This window comes from Mobula birostris, chromosome 6 (genome assembly GCF_030028105.1).
Source record: "Mobula birostris isolate sMobBir1 chromosome 6, sMobBir1.hap1, whole genome shotgun sequence".
Lineage (NCBI taxonomy): Eukaryota > Metazoa > Chordata > Chondrichthyes > Myliobatiformes > Myliobatidae > Mobula > Mobula birostris.
Window position 1 is genome coordinate 36,579,745 of NC_092375.1, and position 18,956 is coordinate 36,598,700.

The 18,956-nt window shown below is 41.3% G+C and overlaps 1 protein-coding gene across 1 annotated transcript in view; it reads left to right on the forward strand.

Annotated features, from left to right (window-relative positions):
* The window catches only part of alcama (activated leukocyte cell adhesion molecule a), a 359,230-nt gene extending 341,265 nt beyond the window's left edge, over positions 1–17,965 (forward strand). The window contains exons 11-16 of the mRNA XM_072260226.1: positions 316–431; positions 8,455–8,593; positions 9,676–9,723; positions 12,220–12,346; positions 13,362–13,469; positions 15,824–17,965. Of these exons, the coding sequence (XP_072116327.1) occupies positions 316–431; positions 8,455–8,593; positions 9,676–9,723; positions 12,220–12,346; positions 13,362–13,449 (518 nt within the window). The 3' untranslated portion in view covers positions 13,450–13,469; positions 15,824–17,965. The remainder of the gene's footprint in view (positions 1–315; positions 432–8,454; positions 8,594–9,675; positions 9,724–12,219; positions 12,347–13,361; positions 13,470–15,823) is intronic.
* The last annotated feature ends 991 nt before the right edge of the window (positions 17,966–18,956 follow it).

An 18,956-nucleotide genomic window follows, 5' to 3' on the forward strand; every position in this document is an offset into this window, starting at 1 on the left:
AGCTGGAGAAGAGACAAATTTCAGAGTTGTATTCTGCATTTATACTTTGATAGTCAAATGACCCTTTGAACCTTTGAAATAAAACTCAGTTATTAAATAATTAGCAGAGTTGTTGGCATAGAGTTAATTGCCTTTGTCACTAGGGTGAGTAACAAACTTCCTTCTTGAATCAATTGTGATAATTATTCTATTCAATGCAATGAGAAGTTAATTGGATAGGTGACCCAACAAATTTACCTGGGCACTGAAAGCAAAATCTATCCCAGTGTTTCCATGCGAATTCCTTAAGGAGAAAAAATAAATTCTTTGTTACAGGAAAACCGAAGGTAACTAAATTGACAAAGAGAGTGGTGAACAAGGCGAAAGTGATCACTTGTGTTGTGGAGGGTTTCCCCAAGCCTGTCGTCCAGTGGAGCATTAATGGAACATCGGTAAGTAACAGAGCGGGTGACATCCACATACTTTCTGGCTGAAGCAAAATTTTATCCAGGGTTTTTTAAAAAATTAATTGTTTTTGCTTTTGATCACGACAGAGAAGGCGAGCATTTATTGTCCATTCCTAATTGCCCTTGAATATGGTGCTAAGTCACCTTGAACTGCTACAGACTTTATGGTGAAGATACTGCCACAATCCTGTTGGGTAGGGCTCCATAATTTAGACTCAGTCACAGGTAATATTTCCAAATCAGGCTAATTGCATGTTGGAGGAGAACCCACAGGTTGGGGTGGGCTGCTGGAGTAGCCTAGATGAAAACTAGAGTGAATTTGCAGATGATTGGAGAGTAAGGGGTGTCTAGCAAACTGATTACTTTGTGCTGGATGGTATTGGGCTTCAGGGCTAGCTGGAGCTACAATTATCAGAGTAAATGGAGATTATGCCTCTGTGCCACTAACATCCTTGGTAATGGTGGAACGGCTGAGATGTGTCATGAGGCAAGTCATATAGCTCCTATCATGCACCTGGCAATGACTCACCTAGAAAACAAGGACACTTGTGACAGAATGCTGTTTCTGGATTTCAGTTCGGCAGCCAACACTATTGTCCCACAGACCTTGGTGAACAAATTCCTACTCCTTGGTCTAAGTACACCACTGTGCACTGGGTGTTGGACTTCCTAACAAACAGACCACAGTCAGGATGCCCAGTGAGTCCTCCTTCCACATTATCCTCAACACTTGCCCCCCTCCCCCCGGGGCTGTGTTCTGAGCCCATTGCTGTACCCTCTGCTCATACACGACTGCACAGCCAAACACCCGACCAATCATATCATCAAGTTCACCAATGACACAACAGTGGTGGGTGGGGCTCATCACCAACAATGATAGGACTGCTTACATAGAGAAGTGGAAGAGCATGAGGCCTAATGCCAGGCAAATAACCTCTTCCTTGATGTCAACACGACAAAGGAGATGTTTATCAACTTCTGGAGAACTCACACACTCCCCCCCCCCACACACACACACACAATTACATTGGCAGCACAATTGTGGAAACTGCAAGCACTTTCAAACTTCTGTGAATGCATATCACATACAACCTCTCAAAGTAAATTTCTTATCAAGGTGCATATGTTACCATATGTAATCCTGAGATTCATTTTCCTGGGATCCATCATAGAATAATGACAATGGACAACAAAGATTTTGTTTCCTGAATATTTTTGGGTGTATCTTATGGATTTTGGTCTTCTGATCATGAAAATAATCATGGAGTTTCGCTGTCACACACCAGTTATTTGAAATTGCCTGTTTTCGTTATTTCAGTTCATAATTCAAGTCAGAATAACTGATGCCGAGATTAAGGAAGGCATTTTTCTTGGTCCATAGATGAAACAGGTCATCAATAATAGGCAATTTAAAGAACTTTTAGTAGGACCGGAGAAAATCACATGGAAGGCGTTCAAAGAAAATTTTCTTGGCAACTACGGAGCACCAAGCTACATGCAGCTGGTTGACAACATGTTTCAAGCATACAAAACCATGAAGAGCAATACATCACTAAAAATTTATTTTCTGCATTCCCATTAAGACTTCATCCCTACAACTCTTGGTGCTGTCAGTGATAAGCATATTGAAAGGTCATTGTGGTCATGGAGAAATGGTATCAGGGCAACTGGAATCCATCAATGTTGGCTGATTATCTTAAGACACTTAACCGAGAAGCCTCAGACACTGAGTACAAATGAAAATCTTCAGCAAAACATTTTTAGCTTAGCTGAACTATTGCAAAGCATCAGAACCATTATGCAATTAGATGCATTATATTCAGTGAAATTATATTAAATGCATTATATTCTTGTTTCTCCAAATTCCTACATGATACAAGTAATCTGAAATTACACTTGTGTTCAGCTTCAGGCAGTCTATCAGAAACAAAAAAAAACGAGGAAGTAACACTTTCAAAAAAAACTTGTTGTCCAGTGTCACCATAATTGCTGTTGTTCCTTTCTGCACCCTGTGGTGCATGGGACGCCAATCTTGCTGTTTCTTTAGCAAATTTTTTAGTCTTTTTTTAAAATAAGGTAGAGTTGCTGGTTTGATGCGCAACCCAGCACAGATGGAAAGCGTGCAGGGAGCCGGCTGGATTCAAACCTGGGACCTCTCTCCTCGACGTCCATGCAGATAGCAGTACACCACGGGTCAGCTAGTGTAACCATAACAGAATCATTGAAAAACCCCACCAACTGCGGTGTTCAACCAGATGGCAAAAGACAACAAACTGAAAATACAAAAAGAAAGAAATGATAATAAGCAATAAATATTGAGAACATGAGACATGGAGTCCATAGGTTGTGGGAACATTTCAATAATGGGACAAGTGATGTTGGGAGATGTTAACCCCTTTGGTTGTGGAGCCTGTTGGCTGAAGGGTGATAACTGTTCCTGAACCTGGTGATGTGAATCCTGAAGCTCCTGTACCACCACTGGCAGCAGTGAGAAGAGAGCATGACCTGGGTAGTGGAGCCCCTGCTAATGAATGCTGCTTTCCTGTGACAAAGCTACATGTAATTGTACTCAATGGTGGGGAGAACTTTATCCATGATGGACAGGGCTATATCCACTACTCTGTGAGATGTTCTGTTCAAGGACATTGGTGTTTCCATACCAGGCTGTGATGCAGCCAGTCAATATACTCTTCACCACATGTCTGTCTTGTCAAAGTTTTAGATATCATGCCAAATCTTCACAAACTCCTAAGGAAGTAGAAGCACCCTACACAACCAAGAAAGTTAACCAATGCCTCTACTTTCTGAGGCTGAAGAGAGCTGAACTTTGCACATCCATATTCATGTTATTCTACAGCTGGTGTATGGGGTGTCAGGGAGGGGTAGCACCTCTGGTGGGGAGGTGGGGGAGCATGTCGCATCCTTTTCAAGGCAGTTAGTCCAACTTTGGTCCCCACCTGGCACTCAGCTCTCACCTGTGACTCCCCATAGCTGTTTGCATGCGACAGCGGCCACACCCCGGGCAACGGCTTCGACAAGCCGGCTAAACCAGGTGAGGGTAGCCGACGGGTCTGAAACCCTCGGTGAGATAGGGAGTTGTCTATCCCAGCATGTGAAGACAGACTCCGGCGGATTGAGTAGACGAGACCAATGGAAGGTCCAACGGTCAAGAAGGCGGTCTCTGCAAGTGTCGTGGAACGTGTAGAGCAGGACAAGACACAGAAGACGTCCTGGTCATCCACTGCGCCTAGTTCCATCTCCAGCCGTCTCAACTCTGTCTTGCCACTGGATCCAGATGGGAATTGGGAAGAGAGAGTGATGCTGACACTGCGCAACTCTCCCTCACTTAAATCCAAATCACGCGCTAGTCTCGACACCATCATAATGGTGTCAAAGTCTTCATCAATGCTGACGATGGAGGAACACTATTCTACAGCTGTGCAGTACAGAGTATCCTAACAAGCTGCACCACTGGTAGGGAAACTGCACTACCGTGTCTATAACGGGTAGTCAAAACTACCCGCGCATCACTGGTAGTAGCCTACCCGCCAAAAAGGAGATGTATACAGAAAGATGCTGGAAAAGTGCTAGCAACATCGTGAAGGATCCCACACATCCTGTCGCACTCCCACCAGGGAGGAGTCTGACCACCAGACTCAAAAGCAGTAAGTCTGATCAACACCTCCACCCACACACCCACTAATTCACCTTATGTACAGCCTGGAGTCAATTTATGGACATACAATCAATCTATGTATATAAGCTATCCTATGTATTTATTGTTTTTTATTATTGTATTCTTTATCTTTTTTTGAGCTGCATCGGATCCCAAGTAACAATTATTTCATTCTTGTTAACACTTGTGTACAGGAATTGACATTAAACGATCCTGAATTCTTGCGACAGGGTATTCAATCTCTGACCTATACATGTAAATACAGTATTTGAATGGCTGGTCCAGTTGAGTTTACAGTCAATAGTGCTCCTGCCATCCCCAGCACGCTCTTAGTGGGGGACTTGACGATAGGAATGCCACTGAATATCAAAGATAGAAGGTTATACACACCGTGGTACTTTTGGTGGATATCAGAGAGGCAAAACTGATCGTGAAGTGAATTAAACTGTGGTATCATCAGTAAACACCTCCAGTTCTGACCTTGTGATGAAAGAAAGATGCCTTATACAGCTTTACAAATAGAGTACAAAAGCCAGAATGGTAATCATTTTAAACACTATTTTAGCCTTATGGAGTGTCATATCCAATTGTGAACATTACAGTTTAAGGAAGATATATAGGTTCTAGAGTAGAGAGAACAGATATTTACTAGATCAATCTCAGGAAAGCAAAACTTCTGTTTAAGCCCTGAAATTCACTCTAAATAAAACACCCAATTCCTTTTTTATTTGATCCTTTTATAAGAGTTTTTATAAGCAAATACTTTAAAACATGATTTTTTAAGTATACTTCAATGTTTTTGGGTCAGTTATTCTCTGTTCATTTCAAAATGACCCAGTAAGAAATGATTGTTTAACAATAGTTGCCACTGTATTGTTCTATTTCACATAAAGCACATACAGTTGAAGTCAGAAGTTTACATACAACTTGGCCAAATACATTTAAATACATTTAAACTCAGTTTTTCACAATTCCTGACATTTAATCCTAGAAAACATTCCCTGTCTTGGGTCAGGTAAGATCACTACTTTATTTTAAGAATGTGAAATGTCAGAATAATAGTAGAGAGCATGATTTATTTCAGCTTTTATTTCTTTCATCACTTTCTCAGTGGGTCAGAAGTTTACATACACTTTGTTAGTATTTGGTAGCATTGCCTTTAAATTGTTTAACTTGGGTCAAACATTTTGGGTAGCCTTCCACAAGCTTCTCACAGTAAGTTCCTGGAATTTTGTTCCATTCCTCCAGACAGAACTGGAGTAACCGAGTCAGATTTGTAGGCCTCCTTGCTCGCATACGCTTTTTCAGTTCTGCCCACAAGAGTTGACAGAGAAGGAGCGCCGGGAGTGGTGGGTGGAGGGGGTGCAGGAGTAAGGTAAGGATACCCTTCTGGCGTGGCCTGATTAGTAATGATTGTACCACATAGGAGTCAGACAATGATCGTTCTGAACAAGGAAGAGACCTAACATACAATGGCATCACCATCAACATCCTCAATTTCACTAACAGATAAATAAATCAACAGGCCAACTGCTTCAAAAACAAAACAGACTGCTCAGGGATCTCAGTAGGTTGAGCAGCACCTGTGGGGGAAATGGAATTGTCAACATTTTGGGTCAAAATACTGTATCAGGACAATTCCTCGACCCAAAACGTTGATAATTCCTTCCTAACAGATGCTGCTCGACTTGCTGAATTCCTCCAGCAGATTGCTGTATTTTGTTCCAGATTCCAGCCTGTGCACCAGCAGCTATAAAATCAGGTCCGAGCCTGTGTCTCCTGCAGTACCTGGCTTATTTCCAGATATCCTAATGACTTGTTTGGATGAGTGCAGCTCCAGCAGTACTTAACATCATCCTGAACAAAGTAGCCTGCTTGTGGTACACCCCAAACATTCAATTCCTTCACCTCTAGTACACCATGGCTGCTATGTGTGCCATTGACTGAATACATGGTGGTACGTATCAGAATCAAGTTTATCATCACCAGCATGTGACATGAAATTTGTTAACTTAGTAGCAGTAGTTCAATCCAATACATAATATAGAAGAAAATAATAATAATGAATAAATAAATAAACCTTATTCAGTATACTTTATACAGTATGTTTATTGACTAGATTAAAATTCGTGCAAAAAACAGAAATACTATATATGTTTTTAAAAGTGAGGTAGTAGCCAAGGAACACACATAAAAGTTGCTGATGAACGCAGCAGGCCAGGCAGCATCTCTAGGAAGAGGTGCAGTCGACGTTTCAGGCCGAGACCCTTCGTCAGGACTAACTGAAGGAAGAGTGAGTAAGGGATTTGAAAGTTGGAGGGGGAGGGGGAGATCCAAAATGATAGGAGAAGACAGGAGGGGGAGGGATGGAGCCAAGAGCTGGACAGGTGATAGGCAAAAGGGATACGAGAGGATCATGGGACAGGAGGTCCGAGAAGAAAGACAAGGGGGGCGGGGGGGGACCCAGAGGATGGGCAAGGGGTATATTCAGAGGGACAGAGGGAGAAAAAGGAGAGTGAGAGAAAAAATGTGTGTATAAAAATAAGTAACAGATGGGGTACGAGGGGGAGGTGGGGCATTAGCGGAAGTTAGAGAAGTCGATGTTCATGTCAACAGGTTGGAGGCTACCCAGACGGAATATAAGGTGTTGTTCCTCCAACCTGAATGTGGCTTCATCTTTACAGTAGAGGAGGCCGTGGATAGACATGTCAGAATGGGAATGGGATGTGGAATTAAAATGTGTGGCCACTGGGAGATTCTGCTTTCTCTGGCGGACAGAGTGTAGGTGTTCAGCAAAGCGGTCTTCCAATCTGCGTCGGGTCTCGCCAATATATAAAAGGCCACATCGGGAGCACCGGACGCAGTATATCACCCCAGCCGACTCACAGGTGAAGTGTTGCCTCACCTGGAAGGACTGTTTGGGGCCCTGAATGTTGGTAAGGGAGGAAGTGTAAGAGCATGTGTAGCACTTGTTCCGCTTACATGGATAAGTGTCAGGAGGGAGATCAGTGGGGAGGGATGGGGGGACGAATGGACAAGGGAGTTGTGTAGGGAGCGATCCCTGCGGAATGCAGAGAGAGGGGGGGAGGGAAAGATGTGCTTAGTGGTGGGATCCCGTTGGAGGTGGCGGAAGTTACAGAGAATGATATGTTGGACCCGGAGGCTGGTGGGGTGGTAGGTGAGGACCAGGGGAACCCTATTCCTAGTGGGGTGGCGGGAGGATGGAGTGAGAGCAGATGTACGTGAAATGGGGGAGATGTGTTTAAGAGCAGAGTTGATAGTGGAGGAAGGGAAGCCCCTTTCTTTAAAAAAGGAAGACATCTCCCTCGTCCTAGAATGAAAAGCCTCATCCTGAGAGCAGATGCGGCGGAGACGGAGGAATTGCGAGAAGGGGATGGCGTTTTTGCAAGAGACAGAGTGAGAAGAGGAATAGTCCAGATAGCTGTGAGAGTCAGTAGGCTTATAGTAGACATCAGTGGATAAGCTGTCTCCAGAGACAGAGGCAGAAAGATCTAGAAAGGGGAGGGAGGTGTCAGAAATGGACCAGGTAAACTTGAGGGCAAGGTGAAAGTTGGAGGCAAAGTTAATAAAGTCAACGAGTTCTGCATGCGTGCAGGAAGCAGCGCCAATGCAGTCGTCGATGTAGCGAAGGAAAAGTGGGGGACAGATACCAGAATAGGCACGGAACATAGATTGTTCCACAAAGCCAACAAAAAGGCAGGCATAGCTAGGACCCATACGGGTGCCCACAGCTACACCTTTAGTTTGGAGGAAGTGGGAGGAGCCAAAGGAGAAATTATTAAGAGTAAGGACTAATTCCGCTAGACGGAGCAAAGTGGTGGTTGAGGGGAACTGATTAGGTAGTAGCCAAGGGTTCATAGGCTTCTCAGCGACTCTAAGGAGCAGCGAAGCTCAATGTGAAATACCCTGCCACTTACCGAGCTTTGGTGAACTACGATTCAGTTCTTTATTGTGCAGTACTTGCCACAAATTAGCCATCAGAGTTCTTCTGTTAGGAGATTTTGTAAATAGGGTTATTCAGTGAAGTGGAGATTTTGTCTTGGAGGAGTTTGGTGATTTATTAGGATGTTAAATATAGATTAGAAAGAAGAGTGATTGACATTCTCAACCAGAGTTAACTACTAAATGTGGACCAACAATGCAGTAAGCCTGTTGATGCCCATATTACGAGGTAGAGTAGATCAGAGAAGTGACCACAATGCAGTTTTTGCTGATTTGCCTACCTGTACCACAACCAAGTTGGGATACACAATAAATATGGCATTTAGTTATCCAGATATAAATTAAAAAATTGATATGTTTTCATTACAGCCAAAAGAAGAACCAGTAAAAGACAAGAGATCACAGTGGGTCCATAAGATAACAGTAAAGCCTTCAGAGAACGTTACAGTGACATGCACAGCCATAAATATCCATGGGGAGGATCAATATTCAGTTAATCTAACTGCCAGTGAGTATTTTGAAATATTTTGCAAACAAAATTTAGAGGATGATAGCAGCTTATTATGCCAGTTTAATCAAACCTGTGCTTTGATAGTTCAGCAGCAGCTTTACATTTACACTGAAAATGTTTCGGAAACTTCAGTGAAATCATTTTCCATTGTTCAAAGGGTTTTGCTTTTCTGTGGGTCTTCAGATGTTTCAACGTTCACGAACACAGCTTTCAAACTGACCACAATGGTATATTGATTTGAAGATGTTACAACTCAATGGAGAATGTCTGTGAGGCATTTTAACAAAGGATGACCTGTCAGCCGTGTACTCTCTTCAGTGCAGTATCTTCCATATTAATGGTGAATTTTCCATTATCATTTGAATCCAGGCAGCTACCTTGGATCAAAAGAGAATCAATAGGCAGGGTAATACTTAGCATCTGATTCACTTCCCACCCCCACCTAGATACACAAATTATTTTTCTATTGCTCCTTATTTGTGATCATTTTAGAAAGACAAAGTCAGTATCCTTTTAGCTTTCCTTTCTTGATCTTTCTGCTCACATTGTTTCTTTTCTGCCTTAAAATAGATCTTTAAAAAAAAGCAGGTTCTCTTACCTCATTCTGTTTTTCACCATCTTCAGTCTGCAAGCCTTTAAAACCAAAACTCTGCCTCATTTGACCACTGGTTCTTGATTCATTTCCTATTCTCATTTATTGGAATGGAAGATGCTGGGAGCTACCTTTATTTTACTGAATTCTTTGAGGTACAGGATTGTTAGATGTCTATGCTTCATTGATAACGGTTAGCAAGCAATTACTGACATTAAACTTTTAAAATCCCTTCTTATGCAGGGATCTAACTTTTTTATTCCACAGTGTTGCCCACTAAGTGTAATATATTGACAGCTTCCTAATCATGTCCTGTGAACTATCCTCTCACCTCTATACTCAAATGAATGGCTGCCTTCTTCAAGTATTTTTTGGGGAATATTTGGAAGTATTGGATAATGTGTACAATAAAGTTGGGGAGCTTGTTTAAGCTAGAGATGGACTTCATGGGCTCAAAATAACTTGCTTTATCCTATGTATTTTTCAGTGCGGTTCCGGGAACCTGCGGATGAAAGTCTTGAGCAAGACTCTTCAGGTAAAGTGGCAGAATTTACCTGTCAGAATGTAAAAAGTGATATATCATGCTGGTGAAGAGGAATCAAATGATTTTCATTTTCATTCCTTATGAGACCTGTGGTGTCACTCACACCTAGCATGGTGTAGACATGTTCAAGTTGGAGGGATACCCCTCCTTCCTCTGAGAGTTTAACATCACTACTCAAGAAAGGAAGGAAGGTAGGAGGAGAAAACAGGGAACTATTAGCCTGATAACAATGGTTGACAGAATACTGGAAACTGTTATTTAGGTTGTGGTAACCCATTTGGAAAAAAACGTGACAGGTAAGAGTGACACACACGCAAAATGCTGGAGGAACTTAGCAAGTCACCCAGCATCTATGGAAAGGAATAAATAGTCAATATTTCGGGCTGAGACCCTTCATCAGGACCAGAAAGGGATGGAGCAGAAGCCAGAATAAGGAGAAGAAGTACAACCTGGCAGGTGAGAGGGAAGGTGTGTAGGTGAGGGAAGGGGGATGAAGGATGAAGCTGGAGAATGTCACGGTTACATGGTTAAACACACCCTGGAGGTGGCCGTTGCTTGGTATTTTTGGTGGAGATCAGGCAGGCAAGAACTGCTTTATTTCCTGAGCAGTTGTGAATAGAATTGAAGTTATTGCTGTCATCAGCAAACATCTCCAGTTCTGATTTTGTAATGAAAAAAAGATGTGCAGATCCCCAACATAATCCTCAGACTGGAGAACTAGGAGTTAATCTCAAGAAAAGGAATCATAAATTTGTTTATCATAGAAGGCTGTTGATGCTCAGCCATTGAGCATATTTAAGACTGAGGTAGAACCATCTTTTTTAAGGACCAGAAGGGAAGGTGGTTGAAATAGGAAAAACAGCCATCACCTTACTGAGTTTCTTGCTTACGTTCCTCGATGGCAGTCTTTATTAGGATGCAGCTTTTCACACATTATTTCTGTGTGAAAGTATGCAGTGACACTGAAATATCACGACTAAAGGTTTATAAAGATTAGCTCTATTTGTCACAAGTACATCAAAAACATTGTTTGCATCAATGACCAACACAGTGCAAGATGTGCTGTGGGCAGCCTGCAAGTGTCTCCATGCTACCGATGCCTACAGCTCGCTAACCCTAACCCATATGTCTAAAGTGTTGGGGGAAACCCCCACAGTCACGGGAAGAGTGTACAGATTCCTTACAGAGAGTGATAGGAATTGAACCCTGGTCTTACAGCTTGAGCTATAACGTGTTGTGCAATCCACTATGCTAGCTAGATAGATAGATAGATATACTTTATTAATCCCGAGGGAAATTTGGTTTCGTTACAGCTTCACCAACCAAGAATAGAGCATAAGTATAGCAATACAAAAAACCCCAACAGACAAATAACAAAGTGCAAAACTATGCCAGATGGAAAACAAATCCAGGACCAGTCTATTGGCTCAGGGTGTCTGACCCTCCACGGGAAGAGCTGCACATTCGATGGCCACAGGCAGGAACGACCTCCCGTGCCGCCAAGTGTTGTATCACGGTGAAATGTGGCCGAAGTCCAACAGTAAAAAGTTCAGTATCCAGTCTGCAAACACGTTCCTCGATCGTAATGTACCCCAGATTGCACCATCCGTTGTTAGCCAGATCAGTAAGCACCCCAATCCTTCACGCTTACCGCTCTCGGTGCACTTCCGGTCAGGTGGAATGGTATTACCCACCGAACCCCTCTTCTCCAAAAGTCTCTGTTGTCTCAACCCGGTCCTCTTTCCTCGGCTTTGTGATCCCCCTCTGTCTGTTTTCCTCCGGATTTCAGCAAGGGTGTCTGCCGCTCTGTTCACTAAGCCGGCCGGAATTTGCTGGTCCGTGGAATACACAATGCGACCTTGCTTCTGTCCCGCGTGTCGGGATGTAACCATTTCCAGCGCTAAAGAAAACTCAAATAAAACTCTCTCTACCAGCATATTAGAGAGGGTGAAGCTTGGACGTGTTACCATGAGAAAGATACAAAAAAAAACGTAAATCAAAAGTAAGAAGAAGAAAGTAAAAGAATAGATCGGAACGGTTGTACCAGGCTGCATGCACGACTGGCACATGCGCACTACCTTGCCACTCTAGGTTGTTAAAGCACTAAATTGTTTATTGAAAATGCACAGAACTGCTATCTCTGCAATAACTTAGCAGCTGGTCTTAGGAACAACAACCTGCTTTAATTATTTCAAACCAAATTTATTGGCTGACTGACTCCACTCAGTGGCACTGTATTCCACTTGAATGTTAGTGGTGAGATACAGGTATGTAATTGGTGTCTCAATAAAGCTGCCTGGGCAAAATCAAGGCTTTCTTGACTTGTAGACCTGGTTATCTCATCGGTCAGTTCATTTTGCTCCAGAGATCCAGTTCTAATCATTGGAAGTATCATTGTGTTACCACACTTGGCCACACTATAGTCAAATTGATGTAGTTTAAAATTGCCACTTAATAAATCTGACTGGAATGCTTTAACTCCTCCAGATCCAAAAAATAACAGTGACAAGAGCAGCGGTGGTAATCGGGCCAAAGTAATAGTGGGAGTAATCATCGGCCTGTTAATAGCAGCATTCATCGCTGGCATGATTTACTGGTTGTACAAGAAGAAAAGGTATGCAGCGTGATATCCCAAAGTAGAAACAGCTGTATCTGTATGATTTCTTTGACAGAATAAGGTTTTCTCTGAGGTATCTATGCAGCATTGTAATAGCTTCATCTCACTGTGGAACAGGGGGATGATTAAAAAAAATCCATTTACCTGAAATCTTCGGGTACCTATTCATTTCCCAGGAATGTAAAGGGAAAACATCAATGAGTTCCTGTAATATGAAGCAGAGTGAATACTTCGTTCATTTTTAAGTTTCCTTCTGTTTGAGTTTCAATATTGTCTTCAGTATTTTTGAGCATTTAAGATATTGAAGAAACAATCTTTAAAAATTAACTCTGAGAGCTATTGATCCAGAATCATAGGTGAGCAGCTAACGTTCAGATACATGTGGGTTAAAGTTGCTGTTTCCCATTCAGATCAATAGAAATGCCAGAATCCAGAGACTTTAAGTCACATCATTGTAAATACCTTTCAAAGAAAGACCAATCAATTTTCTACCAAGCCTGCGGGAAAGTGAACATACAAGTAAAAACTTCATGCCTTGATGTTTTGTCTTTTGAACATCAAAGCATTTTATTATAACTACACAAAACAATCTCCTGTTGCACGTGCGGAGAGATCAGTTGTAATTTCAGCTGAGGCAGTGTTTAATAGTTTAGCCAAGTAATTTGTCCAGAGTATGCAGGCATAATTCAGCCTTTGTTTACAAAGTTTACTTTTTATGATCATGATATGAACTGCATAACTCAGAACTTGCAGCAACTAAAGATGCAGAATTAATTGAATAGTAAGAAATTATCTTCACTAAAGCTCAGAGATTGAAAATTCCAAGATCTAGAAGGTTCTACACCATTGATGTTGAAGGTTTACTTTAAAGATAACAGGAACATGTTACAATAGCATTTTAATGCAAATTTAGTTTTGCTGATGAATACTTGGTCTTTAAATATAAATTGAGATTCTCTCTCCACTTTTTTTTTTAAAAAACTTCATTCTTCAACTTTCCTGCATCAAAAAGCAAAACCAATGAGAGAGGTACGGCTGATGAGTTCAAGAAGATAAACAAGGGAGACAACAACCATACTTCAGGCTCCTCAGCTGTGTAACTGTTATCTCAACAAGACAGGTATGGTTTCCTATAAATACAAGAGCACTCCAGTCACAATTGAACAATTGGCTCGAAGTGCAGAGTAACATTACCAAGTATACCATTGTATGCCAAAACCAAAAATGTGGTAAAGGAAGGGTATTGTAACTTTACTGGCCAACCGATCAGTATCTTTCAGGTTTATGAAATTGCAGAAATGTTTCATGGATGAATCCCAGAATTCAGTTGGCGAAAGGAGGAGGCAATGTTAATGGCCTGCTCTTGAAAATAATAATCATACAACAAGCCAAAGTAGATCAATGGCAAATTAATGTATCTCCAAACTACTGAGTATTAAGATCCTAAAATGAATTTTCAAAATTATTGTTTAAAATATTTAGTTGAAATTGTATAAATAAATATGCTATTGTTTTCCATGTTTTATGAATTGTTTAGCTTTGATAGGCTCTTAGTGTCATAAAACAATACAGCAAAGAGTGTGCCAAATCTGCCTAGTCCCATTGATCTGCGTGCATAGCCCTCCATACCCCTCTCATCCATGTACCTATCCAAAATTCACTGAAATGTTGAAATCAAACCTGCATCCACCACTTCCAATGGCAGTTTGTTCCAAGCACCACTACGCAGAGAAGATGCTCCCCTTAAACATTTCACCTTTCACTCTTAACTGTACTTTTTTCCATAGATGCTGCTTGGCCTGCTGAGTTCCTCCAGCATTCGTGTGTGTTGCTCGGATTTCCAGCATCTGTAGATTTTCTCTTGTTTGTAATCTTTTAGTTGTTGGAACAAGACAGATGGGGAGCAGACTGCTGTCTGATTGTTTCTGCTCCTTACCCTAGGGAGGCTGATGTTGGATGATGTCAGCCCCATAGGTCATCTACACATTCAAATTACATGATTGATGCTCTATATTATACTTAGAAACAAATCCTGAGAGCAGCTGCTAGCTTCATTTACTAAACAGTTAATAGCGATGAATTGTAAAATTCAGAGCTCTTTCAAATAAATTACATGTTCAAACAATCTGTGTTCTCGACTAATATTTGGAAATTCTCAATGTCCCAATAAATTTTCTTACAGTCTGCTTAATTCTAACCAACCTTAGACTGGTATGTTGTTGTTAATCTAATCCATATACACATTTATTTTGCTGGTGAACGCAGCAGGCCAGGCAGCATCTCTAGGAAGAGGTACAGTCAACGTTTCAGGCCGAGACCCTTCGTCAGGACTAACTGAAGGAAGAGCTAGTAAGAGATTTGAAAGGGGGAGATCCAAAATGATAGGAGAAGACAGGAGGGGGAGGGATGGAGCCAAGAGCTGGACAGGTGATTGGCAAAGGGGATATGAGAGGATCATGGGACAGGAGGTCCGGGGAGAAAGACAAGGGGGGGGTACCCAGAGGATGGGCAAGAGGTATATTCAGAGGGACAGAGGGAGAAAAAGGAGACTGAGAGAAAGAATGTGTGTATAAAAATAAATAACGGATGGGGTACGAGGGGGAGGTGGGGCATTAGCGGAAGTTAGAGAAGTCAATGTTCATGCCATCAGGTTGGAGGCTACCCAGTAGCCACACATTTTAATTCCACATCCCATTCCCATTCTGATATGTCTATCCACGGCCTCCTCTACTGTAAAGATGAAGCCACACTCAGGTTGGAGGAACAACACCTTATATTCCGTCTGGGTAGCCTCCAACCTGATGGCATGAACATCGACTTCTCTAACTTCCGCTAATGCCCCACCTCCCCCTCGTACCCCATCCGTTATTTATTTTTATACACACATTCTTTCTCTCAGTCTCCTTTTTCTCCCTCTGTCCCTCTGACTATACCCCTTGCCCATCCTCTGGTTCTCCCCCCCCCCCGTCTTTCTCCCCGGACCTCCTGTCCCATGATCCTCTCATATCCCCTTTGCCAATCACCTGTCCAGCTCTTGGCTCCATCCCTCCCCCTCCTGTCTTCTATCATTCTGGATCTCCCCCTCCCACTTTCAAATCTCTTACCCACTCTTCCTCCAGTTAGTCCTGACAAAGGGTCTCGGCCTGAAACATCGACTGTACCTCTTCCTACAGATGCTGCCTGGCCTGCTGCGTTCACCAGCAACTTTGATGTGTGTTGCTTGTATTTCCAGTATCTGCAGAATTCCTGTTGTTTACACATATATTTTGCCTGGGCTGTATGAAAACAATGATCTTGATACCATTTAACTTTTCGGTGATCACCTTGCATTTGGAATAAATTTGGCAGAAGCTGTATTCGAATGTAAGGGTACAGTAAAAAGTTAACAATGCATGCCAGGACATCAGCACTTAGCCTAGTTAATCTCATATCCAGTTTAATGACAATTTCTTACTTTTTCTGTCACCTTTCCAGGGAGAGAGAACCATCGATTTAGATACAGATTGGTCAAGGATATGAAAGCCACTGAAACAGCAAAATGTAAAACATGCTGAAATTGACAGGGAGTTGAAATTGCCGTCTCCACCACCACTGGCAATGCCTTATCTCTTAAGATACAGATGTACAAATATCTGCAGCTGAATATCCAAATATTTCTAACGAAACACAATTAAACTGGTTTGTTACTCTGAGGGCTGAAGTAGCATGTTACCTAACCAAATGTATGAGGAAAAATTCCTCCCACACAAAAACTAGGTAAACATGTGACTTTTATTATGGATCAACCTGTAACAAAAAGATATTTCTTATTTAAATAAGGTACTCAGTCCTCCAAAGGAATAAGAAAGTTTCCTGTGGTAGCAAGTGAGTTTTTTTTTTAATCCCCAAAAAGAGTGTTTCGTTGTTTTGAATTTCTGCACTGATGTGTTCGCTTTAAATGTTAATATTACGGGGGTGGTTAATGCTTTCATGTGTCATTTCCTTATGGCATTAGTTTATGGGATATTGTGGATCATGCTTAATTGTTTTTTAAATATTAGCTTCAGGTTAATTTCCTTGGCAATTTAAGTCAGTAAGAACTATGATAATGCCAAGATTTCAAGAAGCCCACCATATGAGTTTGCCGTAAGCCCTTTTCGGGGGTCAGCAGAACTTGCATTAGCCCATATAATGGAGAGAAATCTTGGGCTCTGAATTTTCAGTTTGGAAATGTGGTTGAGGAATCCTCCAGAAAGAGGAAGGAAGACAAATTAAACAAAATTGAATTTAGTCTTTCTGGCTTCTGTGGTTGATTCAAGATAGAAGATAAAATGGCAGCTTTATAGTGGAGATTTCACAGTCCTTTACTTATTCCTGGCTTGCATATAAAATGTCCTTTTTTAATTTGATGCTAACTTAACCAGTTACATAGCTTAAAGCACACTGTTGATGGGCCAGTTTCAATGTATCTATACTCTTCTCACATCTTACTCAAATCATATTGGAGAAATTTGCACGTGGATATTTTAGCAGAATTGGAAATATGGAAGAATGGTGTAAATATATAATTAATGCAACTATTTCAACCAATCTTAACTGAAGCTCCTACAGGTTACGTACAGGTATGATAGGGCGGACAATACCCAAATCATAAGGAAAAAATGGAGAAGGCTAAATAGAAATAGTAATATGAATTTGGATTACTTTGTTAACAGGAACCATTTTCCAGTCAGCAGTTCTTTTGTGAAATCAATCCATTAGTAGATATAGTTTGTGAAAATTATGAATGGAAAAGGTGGAGTAGTAAGTGTAGTATCGCAAATGCGCTCAGGAATGTGTATATAATATCATTATACACAAACTGGCTCCCCATGTTTTTAATCTGGTGACTTTGGAAAATAGAAGATAGCAATTGAGCAGGTATTTAACTTGGCACAAAAGTCCTAATGCCTGACTGAACAACTGTTTTGATAAATCCATTAAAACTTTGCATATTTCTTGCAATTTATTCAGTTAGTTTCTGAGTGACCTGGTAATGGGCTATTATTTGTCTTCTGCTAATTATAATTTCAATTCCTCATTATCCTGAACTTTTACATTTGCCAAATGTTTGTTGCAGCATATTTAAAGAGTTTGTGGACCCTTGGCACTTCAGTTACCTCTTCAGGCACAACACCAGAGTATTGGTGAGGTTAGCTGTACAGATAATTGGGTCTTATAAAAATGACAGCTGTAATTTTTTTAATTCATTAATCAGAGATATAGTGAGAATTTTATGTTTTGTATATAGTAATAGTTCCATAAAGATTTGCTATTTCTTAATGATGAATTGAATAATTCTCAGTGAAAGCAGGAAAATCATTGTCAGTCTCCTGCTGTTGCAACATGGGCCCACAACACAGACTCACTGAAAGTTTAATAACAAAAAAAAATATTCTGGAGTGGTATAAACAAGTGGATGTATCATGCAAGAAGTAAAACAGATTACAGAATCACCTGTAATGAAAGTGGAATATAATGTATTTGGTCATTTTGTGGCATTAGCCCCAATTATTTAGCCTGATTCTTGTACAAAAAAACCATTCTTGATCTTTAATCTTTCCAGTTTGCTAAAAATAAATGTTTTGAAGCTTTAAATGGTCTACTGTGTATTATTCATTTAGAAATCTAAAAACCAAAATTAGCACAATTTGCAAATGAGCATTTTGATGTTAAATATGCACGCTGAATTTTTTTTAACAAAAAGCTTCGCCAAAGCTCTAAAGCATCAAACCTCAGTCACATCCAAGTCCACACATGACTGGTTGATGCAGGATAACATCAGAGGCAGGGCTTGGGTGACACAAAAGGAGTTCTGCCTGCTGTGCGAATGTGCAGGGGAGCATCTGGTTTCATGGTGGTGCATTGTCTGCATGGGAAGGAGAGGGAAAGAGAAAAATGCAGCACAGAAACTGGCATTGCAGCCCATAATGACAATCTAAACTAATCCCATTGGCCTGCACAATTCATATCTCTATATTCCTGGCTTGATCATGTGTCTATCTAAATGCTTCTTACATGGGGCATTATCACCTCCCGGCAGCATGATCCAGGCACCTAATGCTCTGTGTGTAAAAACTTGCCCCAACTCACTCTCAAACAGGCCCTTTAGTTTTTGACACTTCCATCCTGGGAAAAAGACCATCTACCCTATCTCTGCCACTTATTTAATATATTCATACTATGTCACCTGCCTGTCTTTGTCTATCTTTTCCTTATACCTAACTCTCTTATCTAGAAAACATCTGCACCCTCTCCAAATCCTTCACATCCTTCCTGTAATGCAACAACCAAAGCTGGACACAATATGAGTACGGCCAAACCAAAATTTTATACATCTGCAACATAACTTGTTAACTGGTATACTAAACCCTTTGACCAGTGAAGGGAAGCATGCTGTATTCTGTTTCAGATGAGGAGCCTTAATAATGGATGTTGCCTTCCTGAGGCATTGCCTCTTGAAGATATCCTTGGTGGTGGGGAAGGTTGTGGCCATGATGAAGCTGGCTGAATCTATAATCCTGTGCAGCCTCTTCCAATCCTGTGCACTGGAGGCTCCATAACAGTCAGTGATGCAACCAGTCAGAAT